This window comes from Aptenodytes forsteri, unplaced genomic scaffold, assembly GCF_000699145.1.
Source record: "Aptenodytes forsteri isolate BGI_AS27 unplaced genomic scaffold, ASM69914v1 Scaffold841, whole genome shotgun sequence".
NCBI lineage: Eukaryota > Metazoa > Chordata > Aves > Sphenisciformes > Spheniscidae > Aptenodytes > Aptenodytes forsteri.
In genome coordinates this window covers 167375-177242 of record NW_008796189.1, presented here as the reverse complement: position 1 = coordinate 177242, position 9868 = coordinate 167375, and the positions used below count along the sequence as shown (strand labels likewise).

Sequence of the window (9868 nt, the reverse complement as noted above, 5' to 3'; positions counted from 1 at the left end):
ACCCCGGGGCTGCCCGCCACGGCGGAGCCGCTGTGCCAAGCGTGTCCCGGACCTCGCGGCTGCTGAGAGGGGGATCTGGGTGCTGGGATCCCGCAGCCCTCGTTCCCACCTCTTCTTCCCCAGGGCTGCGGCTGGCTTTCTTCCAGCCCTGAAAGGGATCTGTCTGCAACGGGGAGAGGGCTGGGAAGATCTCGGCGCAGCTCCTCGCAAAGCCGGCTTCCCCTTTCAGGGGATTGTGTGTGTGCATTGCAGCTGTAGCGAGGAGCTGCCTGCAGCCTGCGCCTCAGCAAAATGTAGGTTAGCGAAGCATTAGGACCCTAGCCTTAGAGGCGAGATGGGTGCTGGGCCCAGCCTGCTCAGGCACAGCTCAGGCTCCTTTTGCTGGTGCCGTGGGGATCGCCAACCCCCTCCCAGTCTGTAGTGCCGCAGTGGGACCTGGGGTTAGCGTGCTCCCCACCCTGCTTGGCTCAACATCCCCCCAGCACTGCAGACAGTCCTCAAGCCAAGCAGGGACGCGGGGAGCTTGGCCGTGCTGCAGCCGGCTGTGGGGAGGACTGCACACAGAAGACACTGCCTGGCAGGAGAGCGTTTGGGCAGGTGTGTGTATTAGCATCATGCAATGGCCCCAGTTAAGTACTGACTTGGTCTCTGAGGCTGTGCTGGTAAAAGCTAAGAAGGTGAAATGAGCCAAGGGAGGCAGAGAAGGACTAGCACTAGCGGGGCTCCCTCCCTATTCTATTAAGCCTGTCCCAGCAAGCCCACGGGGATGCCGGGCACCAGCTGAGGGTCTAATCTAGCCAGGACTGCTCTGCCCCAGGAGTCTGGGTGAGGCACAGCATGCTTCGTCCGAAGAACTGGCTGGAACAGTCTACTTGCTTGGCACCCCATACCTGTGTCCCCCGAGCCCTGGCCAGGCCAGGCAGGGGTAATTCCTGATGAGCCCTTAGGGACATCTAGGCACAGCTGGGTGTCCCCCATTGAGGGCAGAACATCAGCTCTCCCATGTCCCATCTTGCACCCACCATGGTGGACAGGAGGAGGGTAGGGAGCCCAGCAGCAGTGGGAGCTGAACAGCCTGCCAGCTCTGCTGCCAGAGCTGGACCCAGCCACAGGAGATGCATGAATTATTGACTGTGGAGCTGATCAGCTGCTCCTTGCCATGAGCCCCTTGATGCTGGCTCGGCTGCCCTGGCCAGGTCCATCCTTCCATCCAGCTGTGGGTGCCAGACCACAGCTGGGCAGTGTATCCTAGGGCGGAGGGGGGCAGTGAGGCCTGGAGCCAGCAGGAAAGGGTGTGAGAGGACTTGCTGTGGGCTGGTCCCTGGCCCCTGCAGTCCCTGGCCTTGGGAGAGGGGCCCACTGTGAGTCGATCCCTGTGCATTTCCTACAGAGCAGCAGGATGGCTGAGAAGGGTATGGATCCCGCGTGTGTCTCCATTGCCCTGGAGGACACGGTGTGCCACGCCAGCCCCCCAGATGCCCCACTCCTCACCACCCACTTGAAGAAGGTGGAGAACCACATCACAGAGGCCCAGAGGTTTTCCCACCTCCCAAAGCGCTCAGCCGTCAACATTGAGTTCATTGACCTGTCCTACTCTGTGCGTGAAGGCTCTTGGTGGAGGAAGAGAGGTAGGAGCTGCCGGCTGGGGAAGGGCAGGGGAGGGGACCTGCAGGGCTATTGCACCCCTCTCCCATTCTATATGCCTTGATCTCACCCAGGTCCCCAGCATCTTTCTCTGTGCTGGATTCATCGCTTCTCTGCTAATTCCTGCTCCAGGCAGCCCCAGTCTCTGCCAGCATAGAGTGCCTCAGCTCTCTGCCTGCCGGCGGGAGCTTGCCTCTGCATGGCAGCGGGGCTGCACATAGGGAGCCACAGTGGGAGATGCTGGAGCCGCTCGCCCTGTGCTCACCCTGCTGTCCCCTGCGGCAGTGGGGGCTGGCTGGGTGGTCGGGCTGTCCGGCCCCGTGGTCTGTCTGAGCGCCAGGTCCTGTTTGCAGCCATGCTGGGGCTGACTGTCCTTGCTGGGCGCCCGTGGGTGGAGGGCAGGCTCGTGTCCCGCGGCAGTTGCTGCGCACCTCTGCTGTGCAATGACAGAGGAAAGCAGATCGCATCCCAGGGAAGCCTCTGGCCAGAGCTGCATGAGGGAGATGGGGCAGATTTCCTGGTTCAGGGGCAGCCAGGATGAATTAGTTTCCCCAGCCCTGTTGTTTGGGGTATGATGCCTGTGTGTGATGTGCTGACAGCAGGAGACCCCAAGAGGTGCCCCAGCTCAGAGCCTGGCAAGGAGAATATGTGTGATTTGCAGGGGATTTCCTCTCCAGCGGCTCCCTGTGCAGCTGAGGCCACGGTCCCCTTTCCTGTGTGTGACTGGCCGAGAACTCAGGGAGGGGAGAGGGGAGGCAGATGGCTGCTGGTGGGTGGTAGTCTGCTTTAATTAGCTCTCTCAGTTAATGGGATGCCAATCAGGCAGCCCCATGAGATGGAGGGGGAGCTGATCTGCAGAAGCTGAAGGCTGGCAGGGATGAGCGGGGGCCTGGGGTGAGCAGACCGAGGGCACAGGGCTGCTCAGTGGGGTGCCCTGCCAGCCAGGAGTGCTGGATGAGGCCTCTGACCCTGTTCCCAAGCAGGCTCTGCAGCTAGGGAAACTGAGGCACTGAAAGACAGTGGCACCAGCCCTGACACCCCCCAGGATGAGGTCTGCCTGTTTGCCTGGGATGCTGAGGAAGCATCCTAGGAGGAGCTGTGGTACAACCATGGGTTTCCCAGGGCAGAGTGTGCCGTAGCACCCAGGAGTCCTGGGAACCGGCTGCTTGCCAGTGGGCCAGTGCCCTGCAGGGAGGGAGGGGGAAAGGCTCGAGCAGCTGGACCAGAGAGGAGCATGCTGATGGGTGCTGGGATCCCGGGGTGGCAGTGGGAGGGACTCTCCTCTACCCCAGGCCAGGTGCAGGAGCTGGCGGGGAGCTCCCGGTGCCTTTGGCCGCAGCCCCCAGGATCCAGCCGGGCCGCCCCACTCTGCTGAAGCAGGAGGTTACTGGCAGTCAATGAACGCAAGTAACCGCTGCGCAAGCTGCAGTGGCGCCGACGTGAGCAGCATGCGTGGTGCCGGAGCCATGTGCGTGGTGTCGGGATGCGCTGGGGGGGCTGCCGGGCATGCTCGTTCTGCTGTCGTCATGCACAGCCCCCTGCCCTCACCTCCCGGCCCTTGCTGCCCCTCTGCCAGCAGGGTCCACTCCTGGATGCAGGGCACCTGACTCTGAGGGGTGCAGAGGACGAACTGGGAGCTTGCAGTGCCGGACCCCCTGTCCTGGGGATGGATGAGCCAGAGGGACTGCCCCCCTAGGGTGGTACTAGGACCGTGAGCTGGTCCAGCCCTGAGGCTTGCCCCAGCCTGTGGGCAGGGGATGGATGTGTTGCCCTCACCCAACACCTGCTGCCACCACAGGGCACGTGGGGGGCATATTTCCAGCAGGGAAATGCTCAGACCCAGTTCATGGTTCAGCATGGTCCTAGCACCCTGTATACCATTGCTGTCCTGCCAGGGCTGTGTTTTGGGAGTAGCTCCTGAGAGCCTGAGGCTGTGCCTGTTCCCTACTCCCAACACATCATGTTCCTTCTGCCAGAAAATGCTAATCAGCTGTGTTTAAAAGCAGAGATAATTCCAGGTCTGATTAGCAGTGGCTGCTGCTGGGTGTCACAGCATGAATGCCAATGAAGGCAACAGCCGGGCATCCAGCAGGCTTGGGGACTCTGCCTGCCCCATGCTACCCTGCTTCTCGTTGCCCCTCTCCACTGGCCCTAGGGACTGGGATCTCACAACATGCCCAGGACCGATGTCACAGCCTGGTAATCTTCCTCAGCAGCTAGGTACCCTGACCCAGGGATATCCATGGTCTTTGCCATGATCCAGGGCATGTGCCTCTTCAGCGCTGGAAATCAGTGGGGCCAGCCAAGGACCAGGGTCAGGGATCGTGCTGGAAATGACAGCTGCTGTAGAGACAGTCTCCAGGCACATGCAGCCCCTGGCATGATGCATGGAGGTCCTGAGGTCCCCCAGGTGCTGGGATGGCATCGCGGTCCCTGTAGCACTGCTGCTCTTGAAAGCCGAACCCATGCTGCTCTCCCTCCAGGGTACAAGACTCTCCTCAAATGCCTGTCAGGCAAGTTCTGCCAGCGGGAGCTCATTGGGATCATGGGGCCCTCGGGTGCCGGGAAGTCCACACTCATGAACATCCTGGCTGGCTACAGGTGAGGCTGGGGGGAAGCCAGCAGGTCTGGGAGTGCAGGGCTGGGGGTCCTGTGCTACATCCCCCCATGCCTCTTTCCTGCAGGGAGACCGGCATGAAGGGCCAGATCCTGGTGAATGGCCGGCCGCGGGACCTGCGTACCTTCCGCAAGATGTCCTGCTACATCATGCAGGACGACATGCTCCTGCCACACCTCACCGTACTGGAGGCTATGATGGTGAGCGATGTGGGAGCCGGGCAGCCTGCTGGGCTCTGTGGGGTATCCTGTGGACTGTGTCCTTGGGCACAGAGCCCACACTGACATCAGGCATTTCCAAGGGCTCTGGGAACAAAATCATGCTGTTCTTGCTCCCTTCATCCTGAGCTACCGCTCCCAGCCCTCAGCCGGGCAGGCACGGGGCCATGGTGCAGCCGATTCTGTTCCCTACATCTGACAGTCGTGTCTCCCTGCCCATCCTCTCCCTGCAGGTCTCTGCTAACCTGAAGCTGAGTGAGAAGCAGGAGGTGAAGAAGGAGCTGGTAAGTGCAGAGGAAGGTGGGCCCAGGCCCCTCACCTCTCCCCAAGACAGGGACAGTAGGGAAGGGAGGGCCCTGAGGGGACCAGGGGATGCTGAGGGGCTCCCAGTGATGGAGGTCTGAAGGGAGGTAGCAAGGATGGGGTGAGGGTCCATGGGAGCCCATGGTGAATGAGGCTGTTTCCCAGGTGAATGAGATCCTGACGGCCCTGGGGCTGCTGGAGTGCTCCTACACCCGCACCATCTCGCTGTCGGGGGGCCAGCGCAAGCGCCTGGCCATCGCCCTGGAGCTGGTGAACAATCCTCCAGTCATGTTCTTCGATGAGCCCACGAGGTGAGGCTGCAGGGGCCGGGGCTCCCCGGCACTGCCTGTCCAGCTGGGCTTCCCCTGCTGTGGGACACCGGGGTGGCTGGCACCCTCTGGAGCACAGCAGGGCTGTGAGACCTGAGGGTGGGATGTGACTGTGCCCACCAGGGCTCCAAAAGGGCTGGGGCTGCAAAGGGATGCTCTCCTCCATTGACCTGGGAGGAGGGTGCCCACAAGGGGAGGCAAGTGGGGGCATCTTTAGGATGTACTTCTCCCCCTCTCAACTCTCCCCTTCTTTCTCTGCTGTCTCTTTCTCCTCCACCCCATCCTGCATGGCCACAGCGGTCTGGACAGTGCCTCCTGCTTCCAGGTGGTTTCCCTGATGCGGTCCCTGGCTCAGGGTGGGCGCACCATCATCTGCACCATCCACCAGCCCAGCGCCAAGCTCTTTGAGATGTTCGACAAGGTTTGGGCTGAGCTAGGACACAGGACTCTTCAGGGGTGTGGGGTCCCTCTGGCCCCAAGACCCAGGAGAGAGGCTATGGGAGGGATGGGCTGCAGGCATTTGACCTGGGGCTTGTGTGGCACACAGCCTTGATGGCCGGGGTCTGGCAAGGGTGCCCTGTGTCACCCTAGGACAGGGAGGTGGGTAGAAGCAGGTGACGGTGCCCTTGGCTGCTCTGCATCTGCCATATCCTGGCTTTTTCTTGCAGCTGTACATCCTGAGCCAGGGCCAGTGCATCTTCAAAGGCGTCGTGACCAACCTCATTCCCTACCTGAAGGGTCTTGGCCTCCACTGCCCCACATACCACAACCCTGCTGACTTCAGTGAGTGCTCCTGCCCCAGCTGGGGCCGTGGTGCGGAGCAGAGGGTGGCAAGGTCCAAATCCAGTGCCCAAACCCTAGGGGCTGCCTGGCATTCCCCCGGGTTGCCCAGGGAGCAGGGCTTCCCGTGCCCTTCCCGTTAGGTGCTGGCTGGGCAGTGCTGCTGTGTGGTGCAGCATCGTGGGGTGGAGGTTGTGCTGGGCTCCCACCCCCCTGGTCCACGGGGTCACGGTCTGGGCAGAACGAGCAAAGTGATGGCAAGGGCTGGCTCAGTGCTTCTCAGAGGTCCTGTCCTCCTCCACAGTTATCGAGGTGGCCTCAGGAGAGTACGGCGACCTCAACCCCGTCCTGTTCCGCGCTGTCCAGAATGGCATGTGCACCATGGCCGAGAAGAAGAGCAGCCCTGACAAGGCAGATCCATCATGCCCGGCACACTGTGTGACGGTGAGTGGGGATGAGAGGAGCCTCCTGCGGTGACAGCGAGTGGCAGGTAACAGGGTGCCCATCCAGGGACACCTCAGTCCCCTCTGCCCCACAGTGCACAGCTATCCTGTGATGCCTAGAGCCCCTTGGACATGGTGGGGAGCATGGAGGTGTTCAGCCAGCCTCTGCTTCTCTTGAGCAACAGCTCTGTGCTTGCAGCTGGCAGTGCCTGTTCTCACCAGGGGTGCTCACAAGGGGCACCCTGGGAGCATTTGGGTGCCGTCCTAGTAGGGAGCCCGTGTTGTGAACTTGACCCGTGTCCTTGGCTTGTCTGTGGTCTTGCAGGACGTGGACCACATCGAGAGCCACACATTTGCCACCAGCACTTCAACCCAATTCTGCATCCTCTTCAAGAGAACCTTTATCTGCATCCTAAGGGACACGGTGAGGGCAGGGGAGGCTGGGCCAGGGCTGAGGGGATGGGGCCTGTTGGTCACTGGGGGCAGGCAGAGACAGGAGTTGAATGGGGGATGGAGTGGGGCTCACCCTTGAGGAGCAGGCAGGCTGTCCTCTGCTGCCCTGGGATGCTCATGGGAAGCGGCCCTGCCTCGCTGAGCCCCTGTACCCTCTCTACCTGCAGGTGCTGACCCACCTGCGATTCATGTCCCACATCTGCATCGGGGTGCTGATCGGGCTGCTCTACCTGCACATTGGCAACGACGCGGGCAAAGTCTTCAATAACACTGGCTTTCTCTTCTTCTCCATGCTCTTCCTCATGTTTGCTGCGCTGATGCCAACCATCCTCACCTGTAAGGAGCTCCTTCCCCCAACACCCATTCGCTGCTTCCAACCCTTGGGGCAGAGGGGGGTGCTCCAGTTGTGTGGGAGTGTGTCTGCTGGGCGGTGCATGGTGGAGCCAGATGAATTGGGCAAAAGAGGGGAAATAAGAGAGGAGAGGAAAAAAACTCAAACAAAGAAGAGGGGGGAAAACTTCTGTTTGGGTGTATTGCAGTTTTGCCCTTTATTTAACGTTTGGCTATAATGTACTTGCTGGCTCAAAGCAGAATGCTGGAATTTTTTTTTTTCTGAGAAAATGTCTGTAAAGCTGCATTTTCAGCTGCTTCACCTCTCTTTCACTTCCTCAAAACGTTTGCCTAAAAACCCCCAGCCAAGTTGACTTTTCCATGCAGAAAGTTCCCACATCGGTCACTGGCTTTTTTTCCTTGGTGAAGATTTGAGCACCCGCTTGTGGTGCAGGCAGGAGGCTGCCTGGTGCTCTGTGCCGGGGCAGCATCACATCTGCCTGCACCGGGGCAGGTGGGAGTGGGGGCTGGAGCAGCCCAGGCCAGGGTACTGCTGGCTGCTAAATCCTTGTTTCCATGCAGTCCCCCAGGAGATGTCTGTATTCCTGCGAGAGCATTTGAACTACTGGTACAGCCTGAAAGCCTATTATCTGGCAAAGACCATGGCAGATGTGCCCTTCCAGGTGAGCTTTCAGCTGGACTGAAGCATGGCCCTGATGCTGATGTGCCTTCCTTGGCACAGCCAATTGCCTGGCTACCTCAATACCCCAGGCTGGCCTTTTGAGGGGTCCCTGCAGCCCTCCATCCCCCAGGGAGGGTCTGTGGGGTAAGGATGGCCATGGGTCCAGCAGAGCGGTCTCTTTGCTTGCCCCTCTCCAGGTGATCTGCCCCATCGCATACTGCAGCATTGTGTACTGGATGACGGGCCAGCCGCCCGAAGCCACGCGCTTCCTCCTCTTCTCTGCTCTGGCCACCGCCACGGCCCTGGTAGCCCAGTCCCTCGGGCTCCTCATCGGAGCTGCTTCCACTTCCCTACAGGTCAGACGGGGCCCCCGCTTTGCCTGTTATGTGGAGATGGGTGGAGAGTTGCAGGGGGTCCCACGACAAGGAGGGGTGGAGGGAAGCGTTGCCCATAGGGATGCGTGAGTGCCACAGGCAGTGCGCCCAGGGACAGGGACATGTCACCCAATGGCCTCTGCTCCCCAGGTGGCCACCTTTGTGGGACCCGTCACTGCCATCCCTGTCCTGCTCTTCTCGGGCTTCTTTGTCAGCTTCAAGACCATCCCCACCTACCTGCAGTGGAGCTCCTACGTCTCCTATGTCAGGTGAGATGCTGCGCTCTGGCCAGAAGCTCCCTGCCCTGGGCTTCCTTGGGCTGGGGAGAGAATGGGGCTGCCTGTGGCACGTGGTGACCCTCGTGGTGTGCTCTGCCCTAGGTATGGCTTCGAGGGTGTCATTCTCACCATCTATGCCATGGAGCGCGAGGACCTGGAGTGCCTCGAGGACTTCTGCCCTTTCCAAAAACCCATCAAGATCCTGCAGGAGCTGGACGTGGAGGAGGCCAAGCTCTACCTGGACTTCCTCATCCTGGGCATCTTCTTTGTCATCCTGCGGCTCCTGGCTTACCTGGTCCTCAGGTACAAAGTCAAGTCAGAGAGATAAAGGGGCCCCAGGGCCCCAGTGCCGTTCCCGGGCCTGGCCTGCTGTGAGAGACTGTTCTGCAGATGGACACAGTGCTCCTAGCAGGTCACGGACCGTGGTGGAGGTGTCGGTAGGTGCCAGCCAGGCCTGGCTCAGTCGAGAAGGGTTTTGAGACATCTCGGAACTGTTTTAACCTTTCCACACACTCTTCATTGCAAAAGTTTTGTACAGCCCTGGCATGTGCCACCCTCTCCCCCAGGACTGCAGAACCCCGTGGAGCTTGGATCCCCTCTTGTCGCCCCTGTCTGGCACTGCCCTTCTCCGCCAAACACATTGGGACACCGGGAACAGTCCCGCAGAGGTGGCTGTCCGCCAAGCAAGGCCAAGAGGAGCCGGCTACTCCAGGCAGGAGGGGAGCAGTGCCCTGGGGCTGCCTGATCCTGGGGCTGAAGCAGGGAAGAGACACCTGCAGAGCATGGATCGGTAGCGCAGCACATAGCCCTGTTGCTCGCCCTGGCCAGCAGCATGTGTGTCAGTGCTAAGAAGAGCCCAAAGATGCAGTAGGCCAAGTTGCACAAGGCTTTAGTGTTTCCTGTCACCGTAGCTACAGAAATTGCTGCATCCCCTTTTTCTTTCTGCATAAATTCCTCCCCCCCCCCTTTTTTTTTCTTTTTTTTTTTCTTTTTTTTATAAACCCCACTGCTTCCCAGTCTGCATGGAGGGGAAAGGGAGCCAGCAGGCAGGGAAGGACTTGGGGCTCTGTCTCAGACTTCTGCTCGGGTGCCATCCTCAGAGATGAGATCTTCAAACCTGGGGATGTGGCAGGGTCTGTGGGAACTGGACAGTATTCTCGGACCTTAGGGAGTCTTACGTTCAGTCCCTGCTGTCTTTGGGGCCTGAGCCAAGAGGATAAAATCAACCAACATGGAGAGAAGTGACTGGTCCCTTCAAGTGCCGCATGGAGTAGGGAGGATTTAGGTTCCCACACCCTGCCAGTGCCAGGTGGCTGAAAAGCAGGGCTGGGCTCAGCTGTGCCATTGCTGGAGCCTCTACTGCAGGAGAAGAGCTGGCCCTGAGCCCTCCCCTTGCACCGTCTCGCTCCTCGCTCCT

General features: G+C 60.3%; 1 protein-coding gene across 1 annotated transcript; it reads left to right on the top strand.

Moving 5' to 3' along the window:
* Window positions 1-1399: 1399 nt before the first annotated feature.
* Window positions 1400-8779, top strand: ABCG4 (ATP binding cassette subfamily G member 4). The gene is made up of 14 exons (XM_009287957.2): window positions 1400-1628; window positions 4128-4245; window positions 4329-4461; window positions 4713-4763; window positions 4948-5093; window positions 5409-5532; window positions 5780-5894; window positions 6196-6335; window positions 6660-6758; window positions 6955-7123; window positions 7700-7800; window positions 7997-8155; window positions 8324-8442; window positions 8554-8779. Exons 1-14 carry the CDS (start codon window positions 1400-1402, stop codon window positions 8777-8779), a joined length of 1929 nt encoding a protein of 642 aa, XP_009286232.1.
* The last annotated feature ends 1089 nt before the right edge of the window (window positions 8780-9868 follow it).

Excerpts from the sequence above, each read along its gene's own strand:
- ABCG4 (XM_009287957.2), top strand. The coding sequence starts at position 1,400 with ATGGCTGAGAAGGGTATGGATCCCGCGTGTGTCTCCATTGCCCTGGAG. Across the intron at positions 1,629-4,127 it reads CTCTTGGTGGAGGAAGAGAG|GGTACAAGACTCTCCTCAAA; the intron begins GTAGGAGCTGCC and ends CTCTCCCTCCAG. Across the intron at positions 7,124-7,699 it reads GATGCCAACCATCCTCACCT|TCCCCCAGGAGATGTCTGTA; the intron begins GTAAGGAGCTCC and ends GTTTCCATGCAG.